Source organism: Macaca mulatta, chromosome 20 (genome assembly GCF_049350105.2).
Source record: "Macaca mulatta isolate MMU2019108-1 chromosome 20, T2T-MMU8v2.0, whole genome shotgun sequence".
Lineage (NCBI taxonomy): Eukaryota > Metazoa > Chordata > Mammalia > Primates > Cercopithecidae > Macaca > Macaca mulatta.
The window spans coordinates 62,664,958-62,680,625 of record NC_133425.1 but is presented as its reverse complement, the minus strand read 5'-3'; the positions used below and the strand labels follow the sequence as shown (position 1 = coordinate 62,680,625).

The following is a 15,668-nucleotide window of genomic DNA, read 5'->3' as shown; positions in this document are numbered from 1 at the left end:
TTTCAGGCTACTTTTTAGATTGTGATTCCCCAGAGTGTATCTTTCTACAAATTATTGTGGAGACCCAGATGGCTGAACTGACTCCCTGCATTAAAACCATCACTGCAGCCATATTCCATAAGGAAGGATATGAGAAATGAGTGGGTCAAGAAACTTGTGCTTGCCACAGGAAACTCTCAGTGAAGACGATAACCCTCTGAGGCCCTGACTTAACAAATCGTTTGCCCTGCTGACAGTGTAAGCAGTGAGCAGTGTGACTGCTGGGAATGTGCTGTACAAGGTGGCAGACATAATCGGCTGGGAGTCCACCCTTAACAGGCTCCTCCTGCTGTCATCTGGGATGATTAATGACCCTGGTCCTTGACCACCCTGCTGTTTCAAGCAGTGATCCTCTTGGGCAAAAACATACTAAATCACTTGACCTTGCTGTCACATCTCAATTCTCTCAAAAACCATGGCTCATGCTGGGCGCGGTGGCTCACACCTGTAATCCCAGCACTTTGGGAGGCTGAGGCGGACAGATCACTTGATGTCAGGAGTTTGAAACTAGCCTGGTCAATATGGTGCAACCCCATCTCTACTAAAAATACAGAAATTAGCCTGGCGTGGTGGTACACATCTGTAATCCCAGATACTTGGGAGGCTGAGGCATGAGAATTGCTTGAACCCAGAAGGTAGAGGTTGCAGTGAGCTGAGATCGTGCCACTGCACTCTAGCCTCAAAAAATAACAACGACAACAACAAAAAACCCCCAAACCACAGCTCAAGTGTGATACTCCTTTAAGTAGCTGTTCTGTCTTGGCTAGAAAATCACATTTTAAGAAATTCTTTTTTTTTTTTTTTTTTTTTTTTTTTTTTTGAGACGGAGTCTCGCTCTGTCGCCCAGACTGGAGTGCAATGGCCGGATCTCAGCTCACTGCAAGCTCCGCCTCCCGGGTTCACGCCATTCTCCTGCCTCAGCCTCCCGAGTAGCTGGGACTACAGGCGCCCGCCACCTCGCCCGGCTAGTTTTTTGTATTTTTTAGTAGAGACGGGGTTTCACCATGTTAGCCAGGATGGTCTCGATCTCCTGACCTCGTGATCCACCCGTCTCAGCCTCCCAAAGTGCTGGGATTACAGGCTTGAGCCACCGCGCCCGGCGCATTTTAAGAAATTCTTAACCTGGAGGTTGTGAACTATCTAATCATTCACAGAAGTGGGCTCAGAGTTTATATACCAGATTCTTAATAATTAAGACCCATTTGGGAGGCTGAGGTGGGAGGACCGCTTAAGGCTAGGAGTTTGAGACCAGCCTGGGCAACACAGGGAGACCACATGTCTACAAAAAAATAGAATTAACTGAGTGTGGTGGTGATGTGTGCCTGTAGTCCCAGTTTCTTTGGAGGCTGAGGCAGGAGGATTCCTTGTACCCAGGAGTTAAAGGCTGCACTTAGCTATGATGGTGCCACCGCATTCCAGTTTGGGTGACAGCAGGAGACCATGTCTCAAATAAAGAAAAAAGCAGCAAAAAAACCCCCCAAAAAAACAAAAAAAAACCCAATGCCTCAGAGACTGATGCAGGAAAACAAATGCTGGTTGGTTAGGCTATGAGCTCCATGAAGGTTCTCAGCTATCTTTATGGGAACAAACTCCACACTGAAGCTCCCAGTCCCGTTAAGCACAATTCACAACCAAAAGCAGCCGACATTGGCCAGGCATGGGAAAGTCACAAAATGAGGCATGGATCCTGGAGGGACCAGCTACTGAAGGTGACAACTCTTTTTTTCTTTTTTTTGTAAGATGGGGTTTCGCTCTTGTTGCCCAGGCTAGAGTGCAATGGCGCTATCTCGGCTCACTGCAACCTCCGCCTTCCAGGTTCAAGCGATTCTCCCATCTCAGCCTTCTGAGTAGCTGGGATTACAGGCACGCATTACCACGCATGGCTAATTTTTGTATTTTTAGTAGATGGGGTTTCATCATATTGGTCAGGCTGGTCTTGAACTCCTGACCTCAGGTAATCCGCCTGCCTTGGCCACCCAAAGTGCTGGGATTACAGGCATGAGCCACCGCGCTTGGCCAACTCTGTCTTTTCGTTGTTGTTGTTGTTGCTCATGGTTGGCAAAACTCTTGACAAAGTGTGGCCAAACCACAATTCAACAAGTCCCGTCTGCTTGCCTACGTTGAGAACTTAGCATTAAGGGTAGAAAAAGGGAGCCAGGCATGGTGGTGCGTGCCTGTAGCCTACTCAGGAGGTTAAGGCAGGATTGCTTGAGTCCAGGAGTTCAAGGCCACAGTATTCCACTGCAGCACACAGGCCTCGGCAATACAAGGAGAAAAGCTGGGTGTAGCGGCTTGCACCTGTAATCCCAGCACTTTGGAAAGCCAAGGAGGGAGGATTGATTGAGCCCGGGAGTTCAAGACCATTCTGGGTAACACAGAAAGACCCATCTCTACATACACAAAAATTAACTGGGCATGGTAGCACATACCTATGGTCCTAGCTACTTGGGAGGCTTAGGTGAGATCACTTGAGCCCAGGAGTTTTGAGGCTGCAGTAAGCTATGATCACACCACTGCACTACAGCCTGGATGACAGAATGAGACCATCTCTTTTAAAACAAAACAAAACAAAAGGTAGAAAAAAGGGGAGAGCTGGCCAGGTGCGGTGGCTCATGCCTGTAATCCAGCACTTTGGGAGGCCGAGGCGGGTGGATCATGAGATCAGGAGTTCGAGACCAGACCAACATGGTGAAACCCCGTCTCTACTAAAAATACAAAAATTAGCTGGGTGTGGTAATGCGCGCCTGTAATCCTAGCTACTTGGAAGGCTGAGGCAGGAGAATTGCTTGAATCTGGGAGGCAGAGGTTGCAGTGAGCTGGGATCGCACCACTGCACTCCAACCTCAGCGACAGAGCAAGACACTGTCTCAAAAAAAAGAAAAAAAAGAAAAAGGGGAGGCCGGGCGCGGTGGCTCAAGCCTGTAATCCCAGCACTTTGGGAGGCCGAGACGGGCGGATCACGAGGTCGGGAGATCGAGACCATCCTGGCTAACACGGTGAAACCCCGTCTCTACTAAAAAAATACAAAAAACTAGCCGGGCGAGGTGGCGGGTGCCTGTAGTCCCAGCTACTCGGGAGGCTGAGGCAGGAGAATGGCGTGAACCCGGGAGGCGGAGCTTGCAGTGAGCTGAGATCCGGCCACTGCACTCCAGCCTGGGCGACAGAGCGAGACTCTGTCTCAAAAAAAAAAAAAAAAAAAAGAAAAAGGGGAGAGTAGTAGCACTGTAACCCACAGGATGCATCTTCAGGAAACATTTGGGAACTGCCACGAAGCTATATAAGCACACAGCAGGCCTATGTGCATGCTGAGAGAAGCAGTGCTGTTGCTTATTAAGATTTGCTAATTAAAAACTATGTCCAGTCCCTTGATAAAACTAAACAAAAGCTTTAACCATAAACATCTGCATAATTTGCCTTCTACCAACTATGTGGCAATGGACTGAATGCTTTTGTTCCCCTAAAATTCATATGTTGAAATCCTAACCCCCAAAGTGATGGTATTAGGAGGGGAGGGCTTTGGGAGGTGATTACATTATGGAAGCAGAGACCTCAGGATTGAGATCAGTGCCATTACAAAACAGACTCCACGGAGTTAGCTAGCCCCTTGCACCATATGAGGAAGTCTCTTCTATGAACTAGACTGCAGGTGCATCCAGATACTGAATCTGCCAGTGCTTTGATCTTGGACTTCCCAGCCTCCAGAACTGTAAGAAATACATTTCTGTTGTTTAGCAGCCACTCAGTTTATGGTATTTTGTTACAGCAGCCTAAATGGACTAAGACACATCCTAAATACATGGGATTTTAGACTGTCTCAACATAGGTATAATGGGGAATGTACCAACCTCAAAGCCAGTCACTGACCTGCAGCAAGTAGCCGAAGTCGTAAACCTGCAGGTCCAGTTCCATCTCGAAGAACATCTACACTCTCAGCATACACATTGCCCAGGAAACAGCTCAGAGGCATTATGGGAGCCCTGGGGACAGGCACAGAATGAGCAGAGGCTTGGTTCTTTCTCCTAGGCAGCCCAGGCCTTAGCATGAAACTCATGCTCCTTACACTTACTTGGTATCCTGTAGGCTGTTGCCACTGTAGATATACATTCGTTTTACAGTTGCTCCATGGGGTATCTGGAGAGAAGCCAGGCCATGGGCAAAATTGGGCTGCAAACAAAGGTCAAGAGTTTTACTTAGGGCACTACAGGTCATGGGACTCAGGCTCTGGTCTTCCCTGTCACTCATGGTCTTCAAGAGCTGCTCAGGTCAAAGGGTCAAAGCACATCCTCAAACCTGGCTCTCTGGCTCTGGGTCAGTAAACTCCCCAAAACCATGCAAGTCCACCTTTAATTCTGCTTGGTTTTCCTTTCCTTTTCTTTTTTTTTTTTTTTTTTGAGACAGAGTCTCACTCTGTTGCCCAGGCTGGAGTACAGTGGCACGATCTCAGCTCACTGCAACCTCCACCTCCCGAGTTCAAGTGATTCTCCTGCCTCAGCTTCCCGAGTAGCTAGGACTATAAGCATGCACCACCACAACCGGCTAATTTTTTGAGATGGAGTCTTGCTCTGTCACCTAGGCTAGAGTGCAGTGGCACAATCTCGGCTCACTGCAAGCTCCGCCTCCCAGGTTCATGCCATTCTCCTGCCTCAGCCTCCTGAGTAGCTGGGACTACAGACGCCCACTACCATGCCCAGCTAATTTTTTTGTATTTTTAGTAGAGACAGAGTTTCACCATGTTAGCCAGGATGGTCTCGATCTCCTGACCTCATGATCCGCCCACTTCGGCCTCCCAAAGTGCTGGGATTACAGGCGTGAGCCACTGTGCCCGGCCTTTTTTTTTTTTTTTTTTTTTTTTAATATTTTTGGTAGAGACAGGGTTTCACCATGTTGGCCAAGCTGGTCTCCAACTCCTGACCTCAAGTGATCCTCCCGCCTTGGCCTCCCAAAGTGCTGAGATTACAAGCGTGAGCCACCACACCTAGTCAGTTTTCCTTTTCTTTTTTTTTTTTTTTTTTGAGACGGAGTCTCACGCTGTTGCCCAGGCTGGAGTGCAGTGGCGTGATCTCGGCTCACTGCAAGCTCCGCCTCCCGGGTTCCCGCCATTCTCCTGCCTCAGCCTCCTGAGTAGCTGGGACTACAGGCACCCGCCACCGCGCCCGGCTAATTTTTTGTATTTTTAGTAGAGACGGGGTTTCACTGTGGTCTCGATCTCCTGACCTTGTGATCCGCCCGCCTCGGCCTCCCAAAGTGCTGGGATTACAGGCTTGAGCCACCGCGCCCGGCCTAGTTTTCCTTTTCTTCATAGGGGAAAATGCAGAAATGCTTCCTTAATTAAAATAAGCATTATGAGGCCGGGCGCGGTGGCTCAAGCCTGTAATCCCAGCACTTTGGGAGGCCGAGACGGGCGGATCACGAGGTCAGGAGATCGAGACCATCCTGGCTAACACAATGAAACCCCGTCTCTACTAAAAATACAAAAAAATTAGCCGGGCGAGGTGGCGGGCGCCTGTAGTCCCAGCTACTCGGGAGGCTGAGGCAGGAGAATGGCCTAAACCCGGGAGGCGGAGCTTGCAGTGAGCCGAGATAGCGCCACTGCACTCCAGCCTGGGCGACAGAGCGAGACTCCATCTCAAAAAAAAAAAAAAAAAAAAATAAGCATTATGAAAGCTTATCATTTTCACAGCCCTAAGAATGAATGAAATGTCTGCAAAAATAAAGGTAATTGAAAATCCAGAGGATGAAATCTCCAGATTCTAGGTAACCAGGAAAACTGCTGATTAGGAGTTTGAAAATAAGGAATGAATGAACTTATCTCTGAAAAGTGAGCCTGACCTCACTCCATGGTGGCAAATATCCTCTTCCTGGGAATGCCAGCCTGAGCATTGTTCTTCCTCTGTCAGTCCCACCCACTCTGCCCCTTCCTTGTCCCGTAAAGAGCTCAAATACATGGAAACCAAAGAAAGTCTGCCTATCTAATACCCACTCCTCTATCCCCATCCCATGACACCGTCTGCTGAGCCATACCACACAGACACTGGGCAACAAACACCAGGGGACAGGAAGGGCTAACCTCATACTTTGGAGCCTCGGTCCATGAGTCTAACTGAAAAGAGAAAGACAGTCCTCTGAAGTTGAGATGGAAGAGCTGCTCAGCGGAGTTGTACACTGTTGGGGGTGGGGGAGAAGAAAATAACATGGTTGACTGGCATCTGAAATGGCTAACATAAACCAGCCTGGCAGGGAGTGATGACTGACAACACCTTCCTTGTGGCTTGTTTCTGAACTGACCTACTGAGTTGAAAACAAGGGGGAGGATCTTTCCTTCACACCCAAGTACCAACCCCACAATCCTATGGGAGCCTGACTCCAGCAAGTGGGGTGGGATGGCACTACTGGGCAGGTTTATTGCTATGAACTGCCACTGATGACCAGAGGAATCAGAATGACTTGGCTTACCTCCAGGATGGGTTGCGCCAAAAGACTGGTCAATCTGTTCAATGGTAGGAGCTATGGCCTGAGAATTAAAATGCACGCCACTGAAAAACAAAAATATTTTTTAATACTAGGCTTCACAAGATGGGCTCACAGATCATGTGAGATGATAGTAGCTGGGAGAGTTATTTTTAAGATGCAGGCAGGTGAGTCTCTAATTATATCAAAATACAAAGTTTAATTAGAGAACTTTTAAATAAGAGAATGAGGTCAGGAGAAGGTCAATTCTCATGAGGCTGATACACACAGTTGATCCTCTGGGGCTTTAAGACACCAGTGACTCTTAAGAAGAGGGTAGAGAAGAGAAGCCACCAGACTCTGAGGTATGAAAGCCCCAGTAAAACTAAAAGACAACCAGAACCTGCAGGGGCCAGTGGTACCACACATTTGCTTGTCTACTCCTCTATCAGCAAAACTGCCTGAGCCTGCCCCAGGAATCAGGTCCTCTTCACACCCTCAAAAAGGGAAAGGGAAGCCAGTTAAGGAGCCTTACTGAAAGGAGTATTCTATTGCTTGAACCCAGGAGGCAGAGGCTGCAGTGAGCCGAGATGGCGCCACTGCACTCCAGCCTGGGCGACAGAGAGAGACTCCGTCTCAAAAAAAAAAAAAAAAAAGAAAGGAGTATTCTAGATTTTTAGATGGGGCATGCTGCCTTGCCATAATGGGGGATCAACAACTTTGGATTGTGCATGTCATTCCCGCTGTAATTCTAAAAAAGTACATTAGAGCTCTAAAATGGTGGTCTCTTTGGCATTCTCTTCAGCATAGGATTTGGAGTCAGACCTATCTGGTTTGTACCACCTCTATTACTCATGAAAACATGAAAAGAGGTGATAAGAGAGGCTGTCAGGGGGAGGGCAGCTATGACCGAGGAGACTGTCATATCACCTCTGAGCTGAGGTCTGGCTTTGTTGAGTGGATTAAGTTAGATGACATATACGTGAAGTGTTAAACACATCACGTATTCTTAATGAGGTTTACTTCTCTTCTCCAGGAAACTGAGCAGGCTTGAAGGTTGCCTCAGGAAATCATGGCACCAGGCTATAATTCACATCTGTGACAGATGTGAATCTTTACTAACTTAACGAAGGTAGTATATATGGACTGTCTATACCAAGTGTGACATATACCAGCAGGGGAGAAAACTTACCAATATTTTAACTTTACTTTAGTCAAATCATACACTTCGATCACCTAAAAAAAAGTTTAAGAGTTGTCAATGCTCTGAAGGTGATGAGAGACTAAAAACAATTAAAAATACATTTATAGAATAACTAGTAAAAAAAAAAAATCTATTACTAATAGAAATTTTATGGAAGCACTGCATGTTGTCTTTTGTTCTCATTTAAAATTTTTAAAAAAACTTTTTGTAGAGATAGAATCCTAGCAAAACTAAAAGACTATGTTGCCCGGGCTGGTCTCAAACTCCTGGGTTCATATGATTCTCCTGTTTTAGCCTTCCAAAGTGCTGGGATTACAAGCATGAGCCACCACGACAGTCCTTTGTTCTCATTTTGAAACTGAGGAGAAAACACACAGCATAACCTCCTCGCCCTCTCCTAGTGGACTGCTCAACAGATGTCCATGGATGCTCTGGGTCAAGGCTCTTACATGCAATCCACTCCTGGGTCAGGCTGGAGCACACACCACCCTATAGGACAATGATCTCTTCCACAGACATGAAGCTTGTTAAGGCTCTGCTTTGGACACTAAGCTCCCTTCCTCCCATCTCATACTTTGCTGCATTTTAAAACCCAGGTCAGGTTGCTTTTGAAAATAGCTTATTTTCGCTGGGCACGGTGGCTCACGCCTGTAATCCTAGCACTTTGGGAGGCCCAGGTGGGTGGATCACATGAGGTCAGGAGTTCCAGACCAGCCTGACCAACATGGTGAAACCCTGTCTCTACTAAAAATACAAAAATGAGCTGGGTATGGTGGCACACGCCTGTAATCCCAGCTACTCAGGAGGCTGAGGCAGGAGAACTGCTTGAACCCGAGAGTTGGAGCTTGCAGTGAGCCGAGATCACGCCACTTGCCCTCCAGCCTGTGCGACAGAGTGAGATGGATGGATGGATGGATGGAAGGATGGCAGGGAGGGAGGGAGGGAGGAAGGAAGGAAGCTTATTTTGAAGTTGATTTTGTTTACAAAACAAAAAGATGGAGGGGGAGGTCTATCCCGTTAGAAAGCAAGCCATAGTATTTGTCACACAAGTGTGACAGTATTCAGTTATGTCCCTGATGAAGAGGATCTGGTTGAAACAAGAAAGCCTCAGGACCTTTGTGAAGCTTGCTCTTTAACGGGTTCAGCCTCAGATGAAATTCAAAGAACTCAGGGCAGGGCAGAGATAAAGGAAAAGGCATCACCTAACACTCCGCCATCAGTGGTGCCAAGTAATAAGCACTATGAAGTCCTCCATGCAATGGTGTCAAGGGTTTGGCAGCCAGCAGCACAAGTAGGGGCTCAGAGCACCATCTACCATCCTCCAGTTGGGAGGTTTGGCTCTCATTGTGGAGACACAAGCAGAGCTGGCTCAATATGTTTGTCCTGCCAATCTGACCCTGATTGTAGAAGAGGCTGTGGGGCATTGTATGCAGGACTATCTGGCACTGCCACAGAAACTGAGACATAATAGATAGTAGGTTCACTTTTGGCCAGAGACCCTATCCCTAACTTTATTTAGAGACCACAACACTGAACCAAATTGGAAACTTCTTGCCTACAATGTAGCTCTTTTGATCCTATATGCTAGAAAGAACTGCTCCCTCTGCTAGGCAATCACAGCACTGGAATGAACCCTTTCCTCCCTACTTGTGTATTCTATTAACTGGTCCACTAAGTTAAGCCCCTTGAGGGACTCATTAATTTGCATAGGGAAGGTGTTCAATTCATGTTAGGCAATTCTGCCTGGTGTGAAGCTTGAAAGCATGAAAAGAAGTGCCAGAAGGGGCTGTGGAAGGAAGGGCAGGGGAACAGCTATGATTCAGAAGATAGCCACTGTCCCCTTCAGAATATCTGGGCATGGGAGTATACCATGCCAAACTGGCATGCCATTTTACTGAGGCTCGTCTAGCAGAGGGCCTCTACCTTCAGCCAGAAGGCTCATAGCAGGCGCAGGCACTCACCTCCCTCACTTCTATCCCTACAGCTGGCCAATCATCCCCCAAAGCTTCCCACCACCCGCCCTGTGCAAGTGAGCCTGCACGATATTCCTCCTGTATCACTGGCACCCCACCTGCCAACAGCCATATGGATCTAACACATATAGGTGCTTCGACCCTGCCTGATCAACAGGAAAAGAGTGGACCAGAGCTAATCACAGGGGACGAAGCAGTACTTGTGGCAATGGACCCAGAGTGCTGGCCACCCTGGAGTCCTTCATGTCACCAGAAGCATGAATAAGCAGATTTCATCTCTTGGAGCTTGCTGCACTACAGGGACAAGCCCCTGGGAAGGTTAAAACCCATAATTTTCCACCTCTGGGCTACAGAAGCTCCTGATTTCCCCAGAGGGGATGAGATGTGGCAGCAGCCAAGATAAAAATGGAAAAGACAGGTGGCTGTAAAGGTTGTGACTTATAAAGCCTCATTCCACAGGGCTGTCTCTCTTAGGCTTGAGGCAGGGGGTGGGGAGCAACTGTAGGAGGCAGCATCAGAAGAGGCGGATTCTCAAGGTGTTGGATGGAAGGGCAGGAAGACAGGTCAGGTCACGCTGGTGCCAACCAAAAACATCTGGGTGATTACTTGCTCAGTTTCCAGAACACTCAGGCAGGACCCCAGTCTCTCCTTCATGGGGATCCCACAGAAAGCAGAAGAGGATTGCCGGTTCGATTTTATCTCCTTTCCTATCCAAAGGTACTTCCCATTCCTCACACTTCTGTACATTTCTTCAGCTTTTCTCATTTATTTCCCAGACCCATCAACAGAGCCTAAGTGGTCAGCTACCATATATTGTCAATATTGAGTTAAAAGCCTGGCATCAGGTAGCCTACTTATCCTCTCTGTCCCTCGGTTGTCTTGCTAGTAAACAGTTCCTACTCACAGGCGTGTTAGGATTAAATTAGAAAATGCGTGTGAAACACCCAGCCATGTGCCTAGTATGTACTAAGCACTCACTAAACATATGACATTGTCTTCACCATGCTGTGATTCTATGGGCTGCTGGCCATCCCTTTTGTTGCCCATTTAGGTTACTTCCAGCTTCTCATTACCATGAAATGCCATTACCTTCCCCCAGTGTTTCTGGGTTACATTTTCTAAAGTGGACTTTTACCAAGTCAAAGGGAAATGACTACTTGTAAAGGCATTTCCATGTTACTAGATTAATTTCCCCCCAATTAGTGATTATGCCATATTGATGATTATCCTCTGCCCTTTCCCAGTGTGGAACTTCTGGCCATGAAGACAGGATAGAATGAGGAATTCTAATTCCACATACTGATTTTCTTTCCACATTCTGTTTTCTCTCCTTAGCAGTTCACTTGTGACATGGATGATGAGAACTGGGAAGTACCCAAGTCTTTTGGAAAGGCTACTCCGTAACCCAAGGACAACAACTCTGGCATGCCACTGCCCAGGGCCCATTCAACCTCATGACTTTGAGGCATGACTCTGGTGTCACATGACTAACCTGTGAGGCCCAGGCATTTATAAACAGAGTATATATAAACAGACTGGGCTGGGTACGGTGGCTCACGCCTGTAATCCCAACACTTTGGGAGGCCAAGGCAGGTGGATCATGAGGTCAAGAGATGGAGACCAGCCTGGCCAACATGGTGAAACCCTGTCTCTACGAAAAACACAAAAAATTAGCCGAGCGTGGTGGCACGCACCTGTAGTCCCAGCTACTCAGGAGGCTGAGGCAGGAGAATTGCTTAAACCTGGGAGGCAGAGGTTGTAGTGAGCCAAGATTGCCCCACTGCATGCCAGCCTGGGCAACAGAGCGAGACTCTGTCTCAAAAAAAAAAAAAAAAAAAGACTGGGCTGGGCACGGGGGCTCATGCCTGTAATCCCAGCACTTTGGGAGGCTGAGGCGGGCAGATCACAAGGTCAAGAGTTCGAGACCAGCCTGGTCAACATGGTGAAACCCCGTCTCTACTAAAAATACAAAAAATTAGCCAGGTGTGGTGGTGTGCACCTGTAGTCCCAGTTACTCAGAAGGCTGAGGCAGAAGATTGCTTGAACCCAGGAGGTGGAGGTTGCAGTGAGCCAAGATTGAGCCACTGCACTCCAGCCTGGGTGAAAGAGCTAGACCTCATCTCAAACAAAACAAAATAAAACAAAAAAATAGACTGGACTGAAACAGGTATTAGCAAATTGCACTCAAATGCCAATTAAGATAGCCCCACATATTAGTAAGTTGTTTTATTACATTTCCTCCTCAGGGTTAAAGAATCAACTCATTGCTGGTGGTGTTAACCCAAGCCCCAGCATTCTAGGAAGAACAGTTTCCATTTTCTAACCAAGTTACAGTGTTTGACAAAAGAATAAAGTAAAACTATCTTGTTTTCCTGGACATGAAAGCCCCTTCCCCACAGCATGTTTCCCAAATCTTCAACACTCTTTCACCTTCCCCTCTGGAGCCTGGGAAAGCAGCTCTTCCCAGCCTCTTTATGACCATCCCAACCACTTCCATTTTCCCTCTTTTTAGGGGAATGGGCACAGCTTCAGTTCCCTACATTGTAGTGATCTCTGAACTAAAGAAGTCCACACCTACTTATAAGTTTTTGAAACATCTCACAATAGCACATACTAATCAGCTCCAGAAAGACTGGCCCAGCTGGACATGAAACATTAGTTGTCATTTATAGTTACCTTAAGTCTCTGATTGAAAGCATCAAACAGTAGTTTGATCCCGTCCTGAGTCAGGTTAAGAATGAGGTCATGGCTTAGAGGAGACTACAAAACAAAAATAAAACACATTCTGAGTAACTGATTTATTCACCGAACACCTACTGAAAGCCTTACAATATAAATGCAACACACAGGGAATATCTAAGTGCAGGCAGTCCCTCTCTCCTCCAGCTAATGATGCTTGGAAACCAGAAAAAAACTGCTGCATGAATACATGGTGTTTTTTACTTCTAGCCTGCAGCTGCTGTTTCTTAATATCGGATGAAAAGAGCCTCTCCCTTCTGGGCTTGAGTAAAAATACCTGGGAAAAGGGACAAAGTTATATGAGTATACAGGTCATTTTCCTTTCAGGATCCAGGGTCCACATATGCGGTATGAAGTTCATTGCCATCGAACCTACAGAGCAGTTGGTGAGGAATACACGTCATGTGAAAAGGCCTAGTCCAGGATCTAAACTCAGTAGATACTGCTTACGCCTACCAGCTGAACCTACATCCATTCAGACTCGGGCTGTTCGTACCATCCACAGGCAACACATTTTTATTCTTTGATGGTTTAGATCAAATTCTAGGACAAAGAAATATACTGTGATCTGATTATGAGATGACCCTCTTATCCCTCTTCTCTCTCCCACCAACCTCCCATCCCATTTCATATGTGCTTCTTCCTGAAAAGCCTAAATCAAAGATCTAAAGAGTCACATTTCTGCATTTGCCCCCTCTGAATCCTGGGGGAGGGGAGTAGCAGAACAAAGCAGTGAATAGAACCCTGGTGACCTTAGGTAACTCTCAAAACTTCTCTAAGCTCTGGTTTCTTCATAGGAATACCTTCATCCCTTCCCTCCAGGGTTGCTAGGAGGACAGAGACAGTAGGTCAGAAAGCACCTAGCCCAATACCGAGCACACAGCACTCTCCTCTTGTGCCTGCCCCATCTGCGTCTTTCTGGTCCAATTCAATTAATTCAAGGATTCAATGTCTGAAGATTCTCCACAGCCCTGATCGAGGCTGCCCAATAGTAGAAAGAAAAACACCATTTAAAACCCCACCCTTCTTTAACACATAGCTGCTCAAAATATTTAGTTTCTTTCTTTTTTTTTTTTTTTTTTTAGATGGAGTATTGCTCTGTTGCCCAGGCTGGAGTGCAGTGGTACAATCTCACTCACTGCAAGTTCCGCCTCCTGGGTTCACGCCATTCTCCTGCCTCCGCCGCCTGAGTAGCTGAGACTACAGGCGCCCGCCACCACGGTCGGCTAATTTTTTTGTATTTTTAGTAGAGACGGGGTTTCACTGTGTTAGCCAGGATGGTCTCGATCTCATGACCTCGTGATCCACCTGCCTCGGCCTCCCAAAGTGCTGGGATTACAGGTGTGAGCCACTGCGCCCAGCCAAAAGTTTAGTTTCTTTATAGAGCTTCTCAAGTTAGACAAAGTGAATGATGGAGATATGGCTATCAGAGACAAAGACACAGGCTGGAAGGCCACAAGTCACTGCTGGTGTTGGCCTTATTGGAGAAATTCTCTCCTAAGAGTCTTTTGGGATTAGTGCAGGTTGCTTCCTTCCATCCCAATGATCCCCACAAGGCAGCAGGCCCAGGTAGTACCATCATGCTTGACAAAAACTAAAGGAAGAATGTTATAATTTTCTAGTAGGTCTATATGAATGTCTAAACCATTAGGTCTCAAGCAAGATAATGGAACAATGAACTCTGACCTTGGATTACCAGTATCAACCCAGAACACAAAGTTCCATTTTGGAGAGAGCCATTCCATGGAAGTAAGCAGAGTGAAGCAACATTTTAGTCTCTCAGGAATCTTGCTTGGAGGAGGAATGTGCCAGGATCTGGATTTTCCTATACTTTCCCAAGATCTGATCTTTTTTTTTCCCCTGGCATTGTTATAATTCAGGACATAACCTAGCAATTTTCAAAAGCAATCAAATTACTTTCAGAGTCAATGTTTTATTAAACTTTATATCTCTAAAACCAAAATACACATGTACTATGTGGCATTTAAGCAGGTTCTTCCAGTAACCTAGCTGTCCTCCATATGAAGCAGTTCAGAAAAAGTATCTGCTACTAGTTAATACCTTATCCCTCTAAGAAAGATGGGATGTACTTGACATTTCATTTCCAAGGTGTGATTTGCATACAGACAAGAAGATATTTCTGAAACGTTTAATGCAGACAAAATGTTTTCTGCATTTGGGAAACAAAGAGACAAATGGGTAAGGAAGGGAAGAAAGTAGGCAGAAGAAGAGAACAGGACCCAAATTTAAGAAGCATCACATTGGTTCAGTGCGGTGGCTCATGCCAGCACTTTGGGAGGCCGCGGCAGGTGGAATGCTTAAGGCCAGGAGTTTGAGACCAGCCTGGCCAACATGGTGAAACCGCATCTCTGCTAAAAATACAAAAATTAGCCAGGCATGGTGGCATATGCCTATAATCGCAGGTACTCAGGAGGCTGAGGCAGGAGAATTGCTTGAGCCTGGGAGGTGGAAGTTGCACTGAGCCGAGATCGTGACACTGCACTCCAGCCTGGGTGACACAGCGAGAGTCTGTCTCAAAAACAAACAAACCCGAAGATTATTCTATTATCAAGAAACTATACTGTTTTACAGAAAGATAACTAGATTACTTATTAATATGCCACAACTCTCATGAATTACAAATGAGAAAAGCAGAGATCTAAATCAGGATTCAGACTCAAAACCCCCCCCTTTTTTTTTTTTGAGACAGGGTCTTGCTGTGTCACCTAGGCTGAAGTGCAATGACACAATCATACCTCACTGCTCATAATCCTCCCACCTCAGCCTCCCGAATAGCCAGGATTATAGGCGTGCGCCATCACTCCAGGTTAATTTTTAATTTTTAATTTTTTGTAGAGATGGGGAATTACTATGTTGCCCTGGCTGGTCTCAAACTCTTGGACTCAAGCAATCTTCCTGCCTCGGCCCTCCCAAAGTGTTGGGGTTAGTGGTGTGAGCCACGGTGCCTGGTCAAACCCATATTTGCTAATGTGTTAAAGTTGTTTAGAAGATATTGGGGGAAATCAGCTTAATGCTAGCACTGTTTATACCCAAATATTGGAATAACAAACAATGATGGTGGTGATATAAGAAATAAATTTTGGTGAAAACCCCGTCTCTACTAAAAATACAAAAAATTAGCTGGGTGCGGTGGCGGGCGCCTGTAGTCCCAGCTACTCAGGAGGCTGAGGCAGGAGAATGGCGCCAACCCAGGAGGCGGAGCTTGCAGTGAGCCGAGATCACACCACTGCACTCCAGCCTGGGCA

The 15,668-nt window shown here is 46.6% G+C and overlaps 1 protein-coding gene across 7 annotated transcripts in view; it reads right to left on the bottom strand.

Moving 5' to 3' along the window:
• The window catches only part of PHAF1 (phagosome assembly factor 1), a 38,558-nt gene that overhangs the window by 10,953 nt on the left and 11,937 nt on the right, over positions 1 to 15,668 (bottom strand). For 5 of the 7 annotated variants that reach the window (XM_077984218.1, XM_077984221.1, XM_001086873.5 and 2 more), the window contains 6 exons: positions 12,340 to 12,423; positions 7,679 to 7,722; positions 6,493 to 6,572; positions 6,107 to 6,201; positions 4,106 to 4,203; positions 3,904 to 4,016 (listed from right to left, as the gene is read on the bottom strand). In XM_077984218.1, the coding sequence (XP_077840344.1) occupies positions 3,904 to 4,016; positions 4,106 to 4,203; positions 6,107 to 6,201; positions 6,493 to 6,572; positions 7,679 to 7,722; positions 12,340 to 12,423 (514 nt within the window). The remainder of the gene's footprint in view (positions 1 to 3,903; positions 4,017 to 4,105; positions 4,204 to 6,106; positions 6,202 to 6,492; positions 6,573 to 7,678; positions 7,723 to 12,339; positions 12,424 to 15,668) is intronic. The other 2 variants (XM_077984223.1, XM_077984222.1) reach the window with 1 other exon arrangement.